The sequence below is a fragment of the Trematomus bernacchii genome, unplaced genomic scaffold (assembly GCF_902827165.1).
Source record: "Trematomus bernacchii unplaced genomic scaffold, fTreBer1.1, whole genome shotgun sequence".
NCBI classification, from domain to species: Eukaryota; Metazoa; Chordata; class Actinopteri; order Perciformes; family Nototheniidae; genus Trematomus; species Trematomus bernacchii.
The window spans coordinates 15,006,208-15,024,053 of record NW_022987973.1 but is presented as its reverse complement, the minus strand read 5'-3'; the positions used below and the strand labels follow the sequence as shown (position 1 = coordinate 15,024,053).

Here is a 17,846-nt window from a genome sequence, read left to right as displayed (position 1 = left end):
TCTAAGGCCTGCAGTAAACAGTTTTGGTCATCATTAGGATAATATCATATATTATATTGTAGTTGTGACAGCAGCTGATTCCCATGACATTTGAGAAATTCAAATGATCAGCCTATTTTGTTGACAAGTCCAGAACTCAAATATATTTAAAAATACATTTGAGTTTTGGTTGAAATTAAATCATTTAAACTATATGTAGTTAAAGGTAGAAATGTTTTTCTTTCTTTCGTATGCACTGTTTAATATGCATTATAAAAACAACAATTTATGTATGACCTTATCAGAGTAGAATAAGAAGGCCACTACTGTTTTAACACTGTTTTATTTTTACCTTTTATTACAAAATAACTACCCTTTCATGTTTGGTTTCACCCCAGCCTCCCCAAGACTCCACATTTATGATCAATGAACTCCGACAGAGGGGTGCGCTACAAACTGGCGCGTCATAAACATAGAAAAGCATTACTAGAGTATGTGTACAGTGCTACAGAGAGAAGCATGGTTAAATAACACAATACTTTTTAGTCATTTTAGAGAAAGTATACGACGATGTGAGTATCGTTCTTTTTTAATTAAAAACAGGTCTATAGAAAGACAAAATGACATACCGGAGATGCTATTCCCAGTCTAGATTTAACATTTCTATGGCCATTCAGTCGTGCCTGGACAATGTCGGGAACGCGCATGTCAGGTTCGCTGCAGAGATCCCACTGCCTCTGCTCTCACGATTAATCGTAGGGATGGTGTTGACAGCAAGAGGCAGCCAGTTTTACATGTTTAAATACATGACAGGACCAGGGTAAATCCCATTTATACGGGCTGTACACACAATTACCGCGACTTCACTGTTTGTGGAGGAAGACTTCGACGCCAGGCCGAGGACAGCGTTTACATTACTGATGGAATTCCCAGTCGTTGCTAGATGGAGAAACCGAAAGGGTGGACTCGTTATTAATAATTAAAATACCCCATCTGCTGCTAACATATAAGGAAAATGCATCTGCATCAGGTGCTGACGGGGGCTGTTAACCCTGGAGATTGCTGCTATTCGGTGGGAAGCGTGAATGACATACCTTTCACGGTGAGTTTTTATTTCATATTATTTGCTGAAGATGACACCCACTGAAGCTAACGAGCTAGCTGGATATTTAGCTAGCTGGTGTTGTATACTCTGTAAAAGGGTTGGCTAGCGAGCTAAAGCATTGACTAGCCGGGTAGTGGGCTAGCCACAATCTGCCGCACCGAGAGATTCACAAATAGTGAGTCTACTCCGGGCATCTTTATCACCACCAGCCCCTCTTACAATTACCTTTACAGGCAGGCACGATTTGACAAGGTAGCATCCCAATGTGGATGCTTAACGGCATTGTCTGCACCTACTATATTAGGGTTAACGTTGTATTATTTATCGCTCCAAGACAGCCAACGCTAGCCACTCAAATGACCTTTAGCTGCATCTCGTTACATTATAATTGCTGCAAGGGAATCCCTTTGCGCAGCCATAACATTATTGACAAATATTTGCAATGGGTCATGCACCGACTACATTTCGCAGTGCATTCTTCGGTTGATTTGGCTTGACCAAACTGCGCACTGCCACAGGATGAGAAGCTGTGTTTTGTCTGTTTGCAGGATAGCTAAGCTTGCTACCATTTGGAGTTAAATCCTCCTCACGGATGATTAGCTTGCTGTCATCCTAGCATCAGCTGCGCCAGCCGTGACGTAGGGAGCCATATATGGATACATGAGCTAGAGGGCTCAATGTTTTGTTGTGAAAAAAAAAACACATTTAAAAACGTGCTGACATCTGTCCTCATTTTAACTTTAGTGAAATAGAATACACTTTTACACCATTTTCTAAGCCTTTACCGATGTTCCTTTATCAGCTCATTTCATCAGTCATTTGACTTTATGCATGCCAGTGTATGCTGATCCAACTCTATACCTTGGAGCACATCCCGTGTCTGTTATTTATTGACTTCCTGGTCCTATACGTATTCCTTGTCTGTCTGAGGTCTGGCAACTTCCCAACATGTCTCTTTATGTCTCAAGTTGACAGGACAGAGAGAAGAGAGAAGCCCAGTCAATATTCAATTTAGTGCAGCAAGATCTAATTATAATACAGCCTTATTTGTGATGGCAAGGAATAACAAGTGCACAGTAGTTCACAACCCCAAACAAATGTTGTGTCTATTTTTCCTAAAATAGATTTGTTGAAGTCAAAGGCAGTAACATTATGTAGCATCCTGAGTCAGCTCCTGTATTGAGAGCAGAAGCTGAATGATGATGACTTTAAGATCTTCCCGAGAGAGCATTTACCTGAAACTTAATGTATGTTGTCCACAAAGATTGAACACACATATTAATGTAGCCTTTAGAGCCCTAGTGTATACATAAAGCTGTGTGACTACATTAGGTGCATTCTTCCAATGCAGGCTCACAAAGAATTATTGAGCTGTTATGTTTCACGCCACCATTCCCTCATGCTGAGAACAGTGTGAGCCTGTCTAATGGCTGCCAAATCTGGGCTGGGTCTGTTTCTGCTCCCCACAAGTGAAGTGGTTGTTTTAATAGGTTTTATAAATGTTTAAATGCAGACACTCTCCTCACTTATTTCCGATTCCCTCGGTTCTTTGGCTCGTAGAGCAGTAATTCATTGTTCTGTTAGTTTCTGTTAAACTATAAAGAAGAGTTGTCCCTCCTCTCCCCTTACACTGACCACAGATCAAGGCTGTTTGAATGTATGAAGAGGCAAGGTTTGTACTTAGGGTCATATCTGCACAACAACATAGGACAGAGATGAAGCTAAAGACTTGCACATTGCCACAGGGCCCTGCTTTCTGTGCCTGGTGTTTTCTTTCTGTTTCTGAGAGGGTATTTGAAGAACACTAGACATGATGTCCAATGCAGTTACACTCACACTGACCCCTAGGGCTCATAGGCCAGACCCTGACAAACACACATATGCATGCATGTGCACACTCCTAACCTACAGCTGCCATGAATGCACCAGTTCAACAACTGCATTGAATATGGAATCATTCCATCTCCATGCTTTTGTCTCTGTGCTCCAGCATGGCCTTTATTCAGTTGCATGCTCAATTTATTGTGTTCATATTGACAACAATTTGATTTATTTTATTCAAATAGAGTTTGAATAAAGGGACAGTAAAGCAAATGTTCCCTGTTGTTTTCAGTCCAATAGGCCAATGGATGGTTGATTTGGTCATGTGTTGAGAAACCATTGTAGGAATAGTTCGAACAATGACTAAGGAAAAAGGAATTTGGTCTGTTTGATAACACTAAGAAATGTCAATACCAAAAACTAGATAATGATTTTCATTCAGATCAGAAAGCCTACTTTTGTGTCTATTTCAGCGCCTCTTCACCCATTGTTGATGCTGTAAATATACAAACAGCGAGTTTTGATATGCAGAGCTGGAGATGTGTGATCAACTAAAAATAGACTGCACGTGCAAACTACAAAGGTACAGTGCAGAGAGAGAGAGAGAGAGTACATAACCCACAGATTTTTCTATTTTACAAATAGAAAATGCTTTTCATGGATTGTCATCAGAATACAGATGTCGTCACACCAGATGTGATTTTCTGAGATTACTTATATCCTGTTTGGAAATGTTCCATGTTCTGTGTATTGTGGAAGCATTCATTCTGCTAAATTGTGTTTCAGACTCATGACCTATTCCCGTTTTGAAATTGAACATGCTATTGTAACAGCACATATTTTTCAATTGATACGAGTAGGCCTAGATATTGCACTTACAGTAGAGATGGATCAGAGCCTGACGAGGTGTAGTTTGACCTTTAATGCCCACTGCTTTACTACAGTCATTCTGCAGAGAATAACAAGGCCCATGCTGTATGCTATGAGACAGTGGGATCAAAGTACAGGTCTGTGCTATAGGCTTTGCTTGGGATAATGGCACAACATGCATTGACAGAGAGGCCAGGTTACTACAGGCCATGATTGATCAATTCATGTTTTTAAATATTTGCATCTAAGGCTTTTGACTGTAGCGATCGCAAACATGAAAATGGTACACATGGTCGCAGCTGTGGCTGTGGCACATGCTCACATGATTGTGTAAGCGGCATGAGGAATGTTTTGGAAAGACAGAAGTGGTCTTTCCCTCTCTTCCTGTTATCTGATTTCATTATCACAGCACATGACTGCAGCATTCACTCCTTTCTTCTAAAATACATCCACCCTGAGAATCAGGTAAATCCCGCCTCACAGGGGTTGCCATCATTCAAATAAATGTGAATCGAATTCTGAAGCTCTCGTCATCAACAACATGGCACGTGGTTGGCCATGCTTCCTTCCAATAAACAAGAAATATATTTTGATCTCATCTTTTATAAAGCATGATACTGGGGTTGCCCAGTGTTGGGCTAAAGAAACCAGTCAATATTGGTGTTTCGGTTAGAGGTTTTTTTGTAACATCATACAATTAAACAAAGCATGTCATACTGTATGTCATAGTTATATACTTTCTCTCTCATACTGCACATCTGGCTATAAAATGCAGTATTTGGACCTCTGTAAATGCTTGAAGGGCTTTATAGTGAAAGAAGAACGATCACATGACTCAAATAGACATAAGTTAAATAGGTGTAGTTCATTTTCTACAAACCAACATTTACAATTACATTATAGTTGTTGCTTTGTTCATGTTCATGTGATACGGAGAGGTATTATTTATCCAAAGGCAGCACCATACTTGATTTAAGCAGCTTACACGACATGACTGACAAAATTAAACTTCTTCATGGTTGTACTCGTTACAACATTCGGCAGATATGAGCTACATGTGCGTGGTGGTAGACCTTAGTGCAGTCATATTAAGTAGCCCAATGTTGCCGTCTGTTGCTTATATAAATATCATAGCAGCTAGATAATCTATCATTTTAATAGGATGGGCTTAAGGTCTTCATTTCTAGTATGTGTTTAAAGGACAGCTTTGATTTAATTACACTTTTGGCTGTCTAATAGTGATAATGGTTCTCTTAGTTGACTTTCTTGAAAGATCTATCGCTCCAATGTTATTACCCCTCAGTAGAGAAATGCAGTCCTGCAAGTAGCTCTCTTAAGAATCAGTGTTTTATAAAACACGGTGTGTACCAAAGTGCTGCGTATCATTATTGTTTCAGATGGGAGATGTCATTTTGTAGTGATGACTGTTGAGTACATCATTCCCTATACAAAGGCTCCCAAATAAACACTCAAATTGTCTTTGGAGACACTTACAGCATTTTAGTCCTAACTGTTTATGCTGATAATCGTAAGTTGTGTCAATGTTTACCATGATACCACGATGTATTATGCTGCTACTACTAATGAATCATCCTACTTTGTATTGCCATCACTCAGTTGTGTGTTGTTGTTGTGTGTGTGCATGTGGATCTGTGGATGTTGAAAGGATTACAGGGCACACACATAAGCCCAAACTGAATGAACAAAGCAGTGATGATGGGTCATACTGTTTAAGGCAGATACACTCATGCTTACAAGTGCCAGCATGGCTCAAGGTCCCACCAGATCCAAATGATCTTGCTGACAAATAGAGTAGAATGGACTCGCTCTTTGTCTTGTGTGTGTGTGTGTGTGAGAGACAGAGGTGCAGTGCGTGACGGTGACCGCTTTTAATTCCAGCTGTAATGTGCCGGAGGAAGTGCCGCAGTCATAGTAAAGTGCAGAACAGGCCTCCTTTACTACTCTTTCTTCCTATTCCACAATTGAATGATAGAATGTAAAGTATAATCCTATATGACACTCTTGACCATAACCTCATCCTCACCTGTCACTTTAAGTTACACAACCAGCTGTAATGTTGTCCCGCTGTGTGACCCAATGGTTCCCAGCCTCTCCTCCTGTTCTCCTGAATAATGAAAGACGCGAGCCGTCATCCTGACTGTCCTGTTGCTTCGAGGCCAGCTTGCCTGTGTTCCAGGTGCTGCTGCTATTGCTGCCATTCTACACATGGTTGTCGACAGCCGGCAAACAGCGTTGTATCAGTTTACCCTGCCGCTCACAATCCAAATCTTAACACAGGTTTTCAAATTGAGCTTGTTTAATGAGCATGTGCTGTCTTTGTCTATTTCCTGCACACGAGAAGGTGTTGTTTTTTCCCTGCAGTGGATCTATAAAACTGAATTTCAAGTTAGTTTTTCTATGTGGTTTCCCTGCTAGTTTTACCACCACAACAGTGCTTAATGGTGTTTTAGTGTTAACGCCATGCTGCGCTACTGCTTTTATGATACGTTATATTTCCCTGCGCAATACGCTATAACGCAATATTCACTTTAGTGCCATTGAGTACCATTCTGGACTTCTTTTAGTCAGTTATATGAAATTACATTGTATATTCAATTCAAATGTATTAGTGTGTGAATTTAAAGCAGTAAGAAACATACTGCATGAAGCTGTACATTACATGAAAAATGATGTTTATGAATACATGTGTATATAATATAATATATAATATATATATATATAATTTTTCCAGACATATTAGTGAAGGCATTAATCCATTTTGCAGTAACAGTTGCAATATTTATTTAATGTGACACAGTCTTATTTGGTTCTTCTGTCTGTGCCCATTTCTTATTCAGGCCTATGGCTCAGGTTGTGATGTAGTGATCTTGGCCAGTGACTTTGAGTGCGTGCAGATCATCCCGGGAGCTCAGAATGGGAACATACAGGTGGGCTGTGTGGAGTGCTCCCTCCAGCTTGGCAGGGTAAGTGTTGACTGCACACTCAGACACACTCCCACATACAGTTTTCATTTTTCCCGTGTAGCCAGAAGCCATTATCAATTATGCTGAGCAAAAATAAGTACATTTAGCCCTGCATCTTGTACCGGCCATGCTCTCCTTTCCTCCTCCCGTACCACTCCCCCCACCCCCCCACCCCCCCCCCTACCCCCTTCCTGTGGGAATGGCTGTGCAGAAGCACTGATGGAGTGAGTAATGTTGTGATGATGAACACAGCTCTTTATTTTTAGATTGCTGCATCCTACGGAAACACAGTCTGCATCTTTGAGCCTCTTTCTACCAACCCAAACAAACGACACAAGGTGAGCATAGTGGTGTTTCTTTTAGACATAAAATACATGGTTTACCATAAATCAATATCCAGTTAACCTAATGACACTTGTGTGCCATTAACGTGCATGGTGTGTGTGGTCTTTCTATCACTAACAGCAGCTTAACTATCAGTGGCAAAAGACAGGACAGTTCTTCCTCGAGGCCATCACCTACAACCTGGCCTGGGACCCCCAAGGTACGCCAAGGCTTTCTGTGTTTGTCTGACTCAATGTGTCCACACTATGCACACAGCTCCTATTACAGCCCCCTGTGGTTAGTCTGGACTGACATGTGCATTATGTAAGAATGACAGTGGGCTTGTGGTTTTGTGCACTGAAGTAGCCAACGTGGGATGAGAGGTGTGTAACATTTTGTGTCCACAGGGAACCGTATCCTAGCAGCAACTGAGCGGCTCCAGCTGTGGGCTCCTCCACTGAAAGATGCCCTGATAGAGGAGGAGGATGGACAGTTAAATGATGACAGGCCCCACCCTGTGCTCAATGACTGGAACTGTGTCTGGCAGTGCAAGTACGTTTTTTACTTATTATTATACTGTCAAAGCATAGATGTTATACACGAAAATATAGAGCCATATTACTGATATTCAGACAATCTTAATTAATGAAATATGTAAAAACCCTGATAGCTAGCAAACAGTTTTTTGATAAGTGAGCAGACCTGTGTGTCTTAATTTTCTTCATTCTCTCCTCTGTACACTGTTGTTCTGTTGTCTTGTTTATGTCAGTAAGTCAGTAAAAACAGTCTTGAGCCCAGTTTGTTGCAGGTAATTTTAACTGAAAACACATTGCTCATCTCTAAAAATGCAAGTACCTGTGAGTTTTGTGAAGATTGCAATATCACACATTTGCACGGTTCCTTTTGTCAATTAAAAGTAAAAATATGTTTTTATATCTCAGATGTTTTAGTCTTTTTTCTGCCATGCTGATTAAGTCCAGCACACAAAATATTAAGTTTTATTGTTCTTAAAGGTTGTGGAATTATATATACTTTAACTAATTAAAACGTATAGGCTTTCACTGAATATATCCAAACACCATCTGCACACAGCCCCACATAAAAGCTTTGTATGAACTGTTTAAGTCTGTGGGCTGTGCTTTAAGCTGTGCAAACATAGATATAAACATATAATACCATGTTAGTAATTGTCATCTGATGACACATATGCATGCCCAGTAAGTCAATAAAAAGGGAAGTGCAAGCTTTGAAATGAAACCACACAAAGCTTTTTGAGAGCTGACAGGAGAGTTTTCCTTGGAGAAGTGAATATAGCTGATGTACCATTGTTTATTCCTGTGTTTCTATCAGGACTGCTGCATCTGTTCACATTGCCAAGTGGTCTACTGATGGGGAGTACTTTGCAACAGTTGGGAAGGTACATTATTGATGTATACATGTTGCAAAACAACACATTGTTGAAAGGTTTGTGTTAGTGTGTGGTAATGTTTTTGGATAATTTATGTTCATCTATGTGTTTCAATACGCAGGATGACTGTTTACTTAAAGTGTGGTATCCCACCACGGGCTGGCGTTCTGCAGTGGTGGCTCAAGACCACTCGGATAAAAAACCTCCCCCTGTTCACTTCTCCTTTGTTTACCTGGCACATCCCCGCATGGTCACCGGCATGTCCTGGAGGAAGACCAGCAAGTACATGCCCAAGTAAGAAAGCACACACACAATCACATGGTCAGGGTGGCCACTGACATGTTTAGTTTTAGTCAATTTGCAATTCCTTTTTGAATCAGAGAGTTTTCACCTCTATTTAGTTATTTCTTCTCTGGGGGTTTAATTCTGTACAATGCTAACATTGACAACATTGTCTTTAATACATGTATTTTGTTAGTACATTTGAAAGGTTCAAAGTTGCAACATGGAGTATTTATTAAAAAAGACATTCCTCCCAGTATTGAAATACCTAGTATGCTGATTTAAATGAATGTTCTAAATTAAAAAGTTTTATGGAAAGTCAAGTCGTTGAATCATTTGTGGAAGCAGTGAGACGTAGTCTTTGTTTGGCTGTTACACTGGGGGAATCATTGATTTAATCAAAATAATATAGTATAATTTCACATTTCACTAAGCTGTCATTCGAAATACTCATTACTGATGGATTCTTCTGTTGTTTCCTAGGGGTTCAGTGTGCAATGTGCTGCTGACATCCTGTGAGGATGGCGTGTGTAGGCTGTGGTCTGAGACGCTGCTACCAGAAGACAGCATGCTTGGCGGGCAGATCTCTGAGAACACACACTCCTTCAGCTCCAGCCTGCCAGGCCTGGCAGGCAACAAGGACAAAATCCAGCATGCTTTGGAGGTACACAGTCATAACTGTCCAGAAATAGTTTATAAAATAAAAAATAAGATTTGTGATTCTTGACTTGACTTGTTCTCTTTGTTTTATACCTGTTCTTTGCTTGATCAGTCGATCCACCACCTGAAGCACCTGCGGCGCGGCCGGCGACGGTCCTCTGCTCTGGTGGCTCACAGTGAGGTGCTGCCCTCTCAGCTCGGCACGCAGGACGCACACAGCCACCGCCACATCGCTCATCACGCCAATGCCCTGTGTCACTTCCATATCTCAGCCAGTATTAACCCAATCACAGGTGAGCGTCTTTGTTGGAAGTGGCTCAGAAGCATTTTTATATTTATTTGCCACAGATCTATACTTACTTGCACCATTGACCCCACGAGGGTCTTCTATAGTGTTCTGGTATTTAATTACTTCATCTGTAAAAGTGGCATAGTAAAACATCTAAAAAACGTAATATTACTTCATTAGTTAATTGCAGAGATCCTGCATGTTGATCATTTTAAGATGAATTTGACTCTAGCTTACAGTTACCTTATATTTCAGTGTGTGTTTTTTCAGTTCCAAAACATAACAGAATTCTTCCTTTTAACTCCTTACATCCCTTTATGTCTCACTTTTCCTTCCTACCTCTTTCTCTGTCAGATATCCCAGCAGTGCTGGCTGAATCTGCAGTGTTTAACCCAGACGATGGTAGTGGTGGTGGAGGCTTTGTCGTTCACTGGCTCAACAATAAGGACCTCAGCTTCACCGCCTCCATGGACCTCTTTATGCTGCAGCTCCGTAAGTTATCTGAACAGCAGCTGGACCAGACTACTGATGACCCCCTGGACCCCGAAGGATCCCCTATGAAGTTTGACTTTGGTAAGACCCTTAAACACATATGTACCTAACACATAATTAATATATGAAACATCATGTTGTCAAAGCATATTGTGTTCTGTCTTTATAGACCTGGACGAGATGTCTGACAAAGCGTCCTCAGAGCAGGGGGAGGAGGGGGAGACAGGGGAGCAGGGGAGCACCAAGGCGTCCTCCCCCGGATCCAGCTCCAGCATGCCTTTGCCCTCCATGCTGCTGGAGAGGAAGATGGAGACTCTGATCACAGAGTGGAACAAGAGCCCAGACATGTTGTTCACCATCCACCCTACTGATGGATCTTTCCTGGTTTGGCATGTGAAGTACTTGGATGAATTCAACCAGGGCATCTTCAGACAGGTTCAGGTGAGCAGAGAATCAGGCATGATGCAACACAAGCTCAGTGTTAGTGAAACTCACACCTGCTTGAAATGTGTGAAACCAGAATAATATACTCTTATTCTTAAAATTCAATAGTGAATCAGTTTTTACTCATACACACACTGTAGCAGCGAGGATCTGTAGTTTAACATTGTCTCAAATGTTAGGTGACTCAGCACTCCCCCGCCTTATGTAAGACTCCTTTTTTTTTTTACGGAGGAGACACTGCCCGCCTCTCTGCATGGAGGCTTTTAAAGCTTTTGCATGATTCATAAAACAAATCTTTCCTTATTAATATATATATTTTATTAATGATATACAATAATAAAAATGAGAAGCTACTTCCTGAATGCTGTGTATATGTTGTGCTTTCTGCTAAAGAGAGACAATAGAGATGCCAGAACTTGCCAAGCTAAATATTTCAATTCAGAGTTGCTTTTTCACATTCTAATTTTCCTTATGATATGCAGTGGGATGTTTGCACTGTAGAGCCTGTCTGTCCTTAATAAGAGCAGCACTGCAACATAAGCATGCTGAGGGTGATCAAATACAGTAAAGAGCAGTAAAGATAGGATTGGAATTTGATCCGCTTTATTATAGCTACTACGAATACATTCACACTTACATTTTGAGACCACTACTGCAATGATAAAGTACTGTATGCATGCACATAACTATCCGTCTTCATGCTCATTATAAGAGAACATATAAGTTGGCAACATATATTATGAGCTCTATAATGCTGTGTACACATAGTAAGCCCATATATACTGTAGAAAGTGGTAGAGTATGTGTGTTAGATTCAACAACATTTAAATGTTTTTTCTAATTTGGTATGAATTGCTAGTTGCTAAAGGAGTGTCCCTCCATCTCTCCTATCAGGTATCCTTTTCCTCCCGTATTCCAGTGGCATTTCCTACAGGTGATGCCAACTCACTGAGTAAAAACATCCTGATGTACGCCTGCACTATGAGTGAGGGGGAGAGTTCCAGTGAGCCGGGGAGGATGGTTCAACGTGTCCCCCACTCTGCTTCCTTATCGGGCGCCCTGGGATCATCCACGCTGGCCTCCAATCCCAACCCCTGCCCTGGTATCAGTCCTGCGGTCATGATGGTCTCCAAGCATGTGGATGGATCTCTCAATCAGGTAAAAGATTATTCGAAATAAATGGTGCATCCCAAGCTCTTATTTTGTTGCTGCCAATGTATGCATGTTTTCATAAATGGAAGGTGTTCCCTAAAACCTTATGTATTCCTTTACTCCTTTAACTCTAAACCAAAGTATTGTACTTGTTTGTGTGTTTTCTCTCTTTGGGGCCCTCTCTGATGTTTGTGGTTCCCTTTATCCGCAGTGGGCAGTGACATTTGCTGAGCGCTCTGCCTTCTCCAACGTACTGACCGTATCACACAAGTTCCGGTACTGCGGGCACCGCTTCCATCTGAACGACCAAGCCTGCCACACAGTGCTGCCCCTGCTGCTGACCTCCTCTCACCACAACGCCCTGCTCACCCCCCCCTCAGCCCCTGGCAGCCTGGAGGAGGAGCAGCCTCCCACCTTTCCAACACCAAAGGGACTTTCCAGGTATAGCACAATTTGGAAGGCATTGAAAGAGGAAAGAGGATGTGAGATAAGAAGAAGAAATATGATACACATGGTTGGAATACCATTAATGCTGCTTAATGCAACATATTGTCAAATCTTTTTTCGGAATAATGAGTTCTAATTATGCTTTACTTTTCCATTAGCAGGAAGCAGCTTCGTAATGCAGCTACAAGGACCTTCCATGATCCCAACGCCATCTACAGTGAGCTTATCCTGTGGAGGGTGGACCACATTGGACCCCTGTCCTGCACTGGAGGGGTCTCTGAACTGGCCCGTATCAACTCTCTGCACACCTCTGCGTTTAGCAATGTTGCTTGGCTACCGACACTTGTGCCCAGCTCTGTACTTGGTAAATACAAAATGCATACTCTGTAAATAGGGATGTACATGTTACCCCAAGCGATTCTTATTGAGTAATAATGAACAAGAACGTCACTTCAAAAGGGGAAGTTTACCCAATGTTGAATCATCTGATCTTTTGTTTTTGTTATTTAGTTCCCTGTTTGTCATGACAAAACTGTGTCAAATGCATCTACAGTATATAACGGCATTACGACTACTAAGTGAATACATTCAATGCTATCCTTAAATCATGTACAGTGTATATAAAAACGATCATGACTGTGCCTCATTTTTTCTCTAAGATCCAACATGGATCTAGTTTCTCTTCATCCTGGCTCCCTGCTGCCTTCATCTTTGAAATAATTGTGTTTAAGTTGGAAAATGTCTTTATTGATGTAGGCACATGACTACATTTCTGAAAATCATCCAACTTTCAACTACAGAATATTAAATATTTTGTGGAACAGCACGTTGAATCTAACTTTGTGCTGTGTCCCTCAGGATCTTACTGCAACAGTGCCAGCGCCTGCTTCGTGGCATCGGATGGTAAAAACCTGCGTCTCTATCAAGCTGTGGTGGATGCCAGAAAACTTCTGGATGAGCTGTCAGACCCTGAAACGTCTGTGAGTAGACACATACACTCATAACTGCACCGAAAACAAACAATAATGTTTTTGCTCCTTTGGATGTAGTCATTTGTATTAGGATTAAACCCTTCATTGAATTTAATGTATCTGAGTCTTCGTGTCTTACACCGCAGCTCGTAACGTTCATCAAAAGCCAAGAAGGATGTACAAAGTAGCTTGTTGTCCTCTATTGGGTGCATATTAACCAGAAAACATCACAAAGCTGATTTAAATACATCATTCCCATATTAAGATTAATATATTAAGATATATATATTTATATATATATATATTAAGTTCTTCTCATGCTTTACATTCCTTTTGATGCTGCCTTTATTTATTAATCAAACAATGTATCTTTGTTTTATCACAACCTCCAGCCTACATTACCCTGTACTTCAGAATTTAATGTGCAATATTGTTCACCACTTTAGTGGATTCAAATGCAGTACACTAAATGGATAGTTTTTGATCTCCATGCGTGTGTCTCTTTAGAAACTGGTGGGCGAAGTGTTCAACATTGTCAGCCAGCAGTCCACTGCCAGGCCTGGCTGTATCATCGAGTTAGACGTCATCACAAACCAGGTTAGCAGCTCATCTGTGTTTTTCACAACCGCCTTCGATCAGTCATGTATAGAAATTCAGGACCTGAAATCCTGAAACCTTCTGATTTATAGATGTATTAACATGTTTTGTACTTTTCTCATGTGCATCCAGTGTGGCTCCAACACTCAGCTGCTGCATGTCTTTCAAGAGGACTTCATTTTAGGTTACAAGCCTCAGAAAGAGACAGAAGATTTCACACCGGCCTTTCCATCTGGTGAAGGTATAGCACCCTGTCAAACTTCAATTGTCTTCAAAGCTGATTGTCATTAGAAAAAGTTAATGCAATGTTTACTATGTCCAGATTACCAACCTGCCCCATTCTCTGAGAAGTTCTTCCTGGTGGTGATAGAAAAGGATCTCAACAGGAACTCAGTCCTGCAGATGTGGCACCTGCACCTCAAGTCTGTGCAGGCCTGTGTTGGTAGGATATTTACTAGCATAAACACAAGGATTTTAAATGTGGATCTACATCAAACGTCTTAACTGATATGAAGACCAGCTTTAATATTCCTACGTCTCTGTCTGCAGATGAGGCAAGCCCAGATTTCAGCTTCCAGAGCCAGCTGATGGTTCCCAATCAAAGTTTGAATCCTGACTCGTCTCCGGAGACCTCACCTATCAGACCCCTGCCTCGCTCATCCTCTACAGCCAACTTGCAATCAGCCAGCAAACTCATCCTGAGCTCCAAGCTGGTGTACAGCAAGCGGCTCGACCTTCCCCACGGGGTGGAGGTTACCAGGGCGACCCCCTCTGCAGGTTAGGATGGGCACACAGTTACACAAATAACTCTCTCACCATGTTATTGTTGCCAAATAAACAGCAACGTGTAAAACCCTCTTTCGGTTCCAATGTTGACTTGGCTACATGGGGCCAAAATTGTGTATTTATTTTGACTTATGTTGACAATTAGATTAGAAAAAGATTATTCAATTTCAAAGGTGCTTTATTTCCTTAGTATCCATATTTAAAGGGGACATATCATGCTATATTTGAACAATATATTGTAGGGCCATACCTATATAAAGTGTATAAATATAGTATTTTTTTCAAAATACCAAACAGATCCTGCATTTTAGCCATGCCTCATTTCGCTCTATTTGCTCTTTCCAGCCCTGTTTTTGCAGGGGGCTGATTCCCCCCCCTGGGGGGCATGCTTTGAGATCAGCTGCTGGGCTGTCAGAAGAGGGGGAGAAAAAGAGATCTCCGTCCTCCGTGTTTTATTCTTATATATGATTATATAGAGTCGTTATTCATTTGTTTTAAAGCTCAATAAATAACAAAGACCTTTGACCGGCACTTTTCTAATTTTGTCCGGAAGATGTAAACTTTAACGGACATCTTGACCGGCGAAAAAAAATCTAACTGAAACTCTGCCGCGCGGTCCCCTCGTTCCTTGGAAGAGGCGGAGAGCTGGGTGTTTGTCATCTGCTGGTGGACTAATCGGAGAGAATTACAGCGAGGGAGGGATTGCATTGAATTACAGCAGCAGGAGCAAACGCTTGCCTCGGGGAGGGAGAAAAAGAGCCACAGCGGAGAATAAACGGAAGGGCAACCATGGCAACCATGCAAGGGAAGTCTTCTTCGCTGCTTTTGTGGCAGACTACAGCGCCACTTACAGGCCTGGCATATGTACTACAGCGTCTCCAGCGCTTTCGAGCGGCAATGGCCGGCCGTGGCCCAACCCCACATTCCCCTGATAGGTGGAGAATTGACCACTAAGCGGAGCACCACTTTTGTGACGTAGAAAATAATTCAAATCTGGATCAGTCTGTATCAAATCCGTTGCAGCCCCGTTTTTAGAGATTTGGGTATGGAGGGAAAGAGAGAGGGTTGTGTTTTCTGACACTTGGTGAGTTCCCTGGAACATCGGGGACACATATTCATGTATAAAAGACGTACAAAAGTGCATTTTGCATGATAGGTCCCCTTTAAGTTAGGTCAGGCCGATTAAAAGAAGTACCTGAACATCTATTTTTCATACATTGTGTAAAATTCGATAAATCAGATTTGTGCAATAAACGTAGAACATGTTTTAAAATGTCTCTGCCTCCCCTTCCTCTGTTAGGTCATCTGAGTTCCTCTTCTATCTACCCTGTATGCCTGGCTCCGTACCTGATTGTCACCACCTGCTCTGACTCTCGGGTGCGATTCTGGCGCTGTGCTGTGGAGGGGGATGAGGGGTACAGCGAGGATGACCAGGACACCCGTACGTACCGCTGGGAGCCCTGGGCTCTGATGAACGAGGAGGAAGACAACAACAGTGCTGTGTGCGTTCCTGGGCGTCCTGTTGCTGTGTCCTGCTCCTACATCGGCAGGCTGGCCATGGCCTTTAAAAAGCCACGACCAGGACAGGTAGGAAACTTGCATTTGGCTTTACAATTGGTTTAAGGTGTGAAGTACCACAAACCTATAGAGAGCTGGGAATTCATTTAATGGCAATCAACTTGAGGATAACAAAATTGCATTCAAAATGGTAATGCAGTGAATAAACACAAATTGACGTTATAGCCTGAATCATCTAAAAATAGATAACAATTCCATATATTAGCATATGAATAGGTGTTAATGTGGAGCAAAGGATGGTGGGGTAGGAAGTCGATAAGACGAAAATACATTATCCACACTATACACCACAGTGCATTTGAATATGTGCCAGTTGTAGTTAGCCATTACTATCTGAGGATCTAATTGCATATCCTGTTGCTACTCTGTGTCTGAGGTGTGTTGAGCTGGATGTTATTGAACACTGATTTGAAGTCTATGAACAGGCTTAGAATCTGGTTTTCAGTTGACTTATTACAATTACAGCAGGCCTGGTTATCCAGATGTCCAGTGTCTTCAGATTTGAAATGTTCTCAGAAATCAGACATTTAAAAAATCTTTCCTCTTGTCCTCAGCTGCAGGGTTCTGGGCAGGACTTCTCCATGCACGTGTCCATCTATGAGTGTGAATCTACTGGAGGCTCAGAGTGGGTTTTAGAGCAAACTCTCCACCTGGATGACTTTACCAGACCCTGTTCAACCCTGGATCCAAGAGTCAGTGTGGACTCCAACCTCTTTGTCTACAGCAGGTAAGCAAGGCACTGCTTGTTTGTTTAATATTCTGTCAGCCTTTGTATGTGTACCATTATATTAAAAGGTAATAATGCGTCTATCTCTGCGCCAGGTCTGACCTGTACATGACCAGAGACCACAGCTCCCCCAACATTAAGCATTACGTACACTTGGACTGGCTCTCAAAGGAGGACGGATCTCACATCCTTACTGTGGGCGTTGGATCCAACATTCTCATGTACGGCCGTATCTCTGGCGTCGTCAATGAGCCGCCTAGCAGCAAGGAAGGAGTAGCTGTCATCACCCTTCCTCTAGGGGGCAGTATCAAGCAGGGCATCCGCTCACGCTGGATCCTGCTTCGGTCTGTGGACCTCTTGTCCTCCGTGGACGGCACACCGTCTCTGCCAGTCTCCCTGTCCTGGGTGAGGGACGGCATCCTGGTGGTGGGCATGGACTGTGAGATGCACGTGTACGCCCAGTGGCACCAGGACAAGAAGGCTGGGGATGGAGAGGAGGGCAACCTATCATCTGCAGACATTGCCGGTGGTCAAAACACAACCTCCTCGGTCTTTGAAGGGAGAGCCAGATCTAAGAGTGTGTTTGAAGGGAGTGCCGCAGGAGCTGCTGCAGTGGATGAGGCCCTTCGTGCCCCAGCAGGACTTCAGGAGGGGGGACTGTTTGAAGCAGCTCACTCCCTTTCTCCCACTCTACCCCAGTACCATCCCACCCAGCTGCTGGAGCTCATGGACCTGGGCAAGGTTCGCCGTGCCAAGGTGAGTCTGTTCAGGCCTCATTTAGTGACCCCAAAATATGCAACATTTTTATTTCAAGTTCAACTGGCTTAGATTAACATATAATAATGATGACAGACACTCACAAACAGGAATCTGGTTTGTGGGGATCTAGCAGATCCACTGTGTTGTGTACGCTGTATAACCCGTTAATCC

The 17,846-nt window shown here is 42.3% G+C and overlaps 1 protein-coding gene across 9 annotated transcripts in view; it reads left to right on the top strand.

The window, feature by feature from the left end:
• The first annotated feature begins 698 nt into the window (after positions 1 to 698).
• Positions 699 to 17,846, top strand: part of dmxl2 (Dmx-like 2) — a 36,783-nt gene continuing 19,635 nt past the window's right edge. For 4 of the 9 annotated variants that reach the window (XM_034116443.1, XM_034116441.1, XM_034116442.1 and 1 more), the window contains exons 1-22: positions 702 to 1,081; positions 6,634 to 6,759; positions 7,026 to 7,097; positions 7,225 to 7,303; positions 7,491 to 7,635; positions 8,434 to 8,500; positions 8,613 to 8,785; positions 9,257 to 9,437; positions 9,546 to 9,726; positions 10,077 to 10,295; positions 10,384 to 10,655; positions 11,553 to 11,816; positions 12,022 to 12,251; positions 12,416 to 12,621; positions 13,116 to 13,237; positions 13,736 to 13,825; positions 13,958 to 14,066; positions 14,148 to 14,267; positions 14,375 to 14,602; positions 15,912 to 16,198; positions 16,744 to 16,916; positions 17,012 to 17,672. In XM_034116443.1, coding sequence (XP_033972334.1) covers positions 995 to 1,081; positions 6,634 to 6,759; positions 7,026 to 7,097; positions 7,225 to 7,303; positions 7,491 to 7,635; positions 8,434 to 8,500; positions 8,613 to 8,785; positions 9,257 to 9,437; positions 9,546 to 9,726; positions 10,077 to 10,295; positions 10,384 to 10,655; positions 11,553 to 11,816; positions 12,022 to 12,251; positions 12,416 to 12,621; positions 13,116 to 13,237; positions 13,736 to 13,825; positions 13,958 to 14,066; positions 14,148 to 14,267; positions 14,375 to 14,602; positions 15,912 to 16,198; positions 16,744 to 16,916; positions 17,012 to 17,672 — 4,092 coding nt within the window. In that variant the 5' untranslated portion in view covers positions 702 to 994. Of the gene's footprint in view, positions 1,082 to 6,633; positions 6,760 to 7,025; positions 7,098 to 7,224; positions 7,304 to 7,490; positions 7,636 to 8,433; positions 8,501 to 8,612; positions 8,786 to 9,256; positions 9,438 to 9,545; positions 9,727 to 10,076; positions 10,296 to 10,383; positions 10,656 to 11,552; positions 11,817 to 12,021; positions 12,252 to 12,415; positions 12,622 to 13,115; positions 13,238 to 13,735; positions 13,826 to 13,957; positions 14,067 to 14,147; positions 14,268 to 14,374; positions 14,603 to 15,911; positions 16,199 to 16,743; positions 16,917 to 17,011; positions 17,673 to 17,846 lie in introns of all 9 variants that reach the window. The other 5 variants (XM_034116448.1, XM_034116446.1, XM_034116440.1 and 2 more) reach the window with 3 other exon arrangements.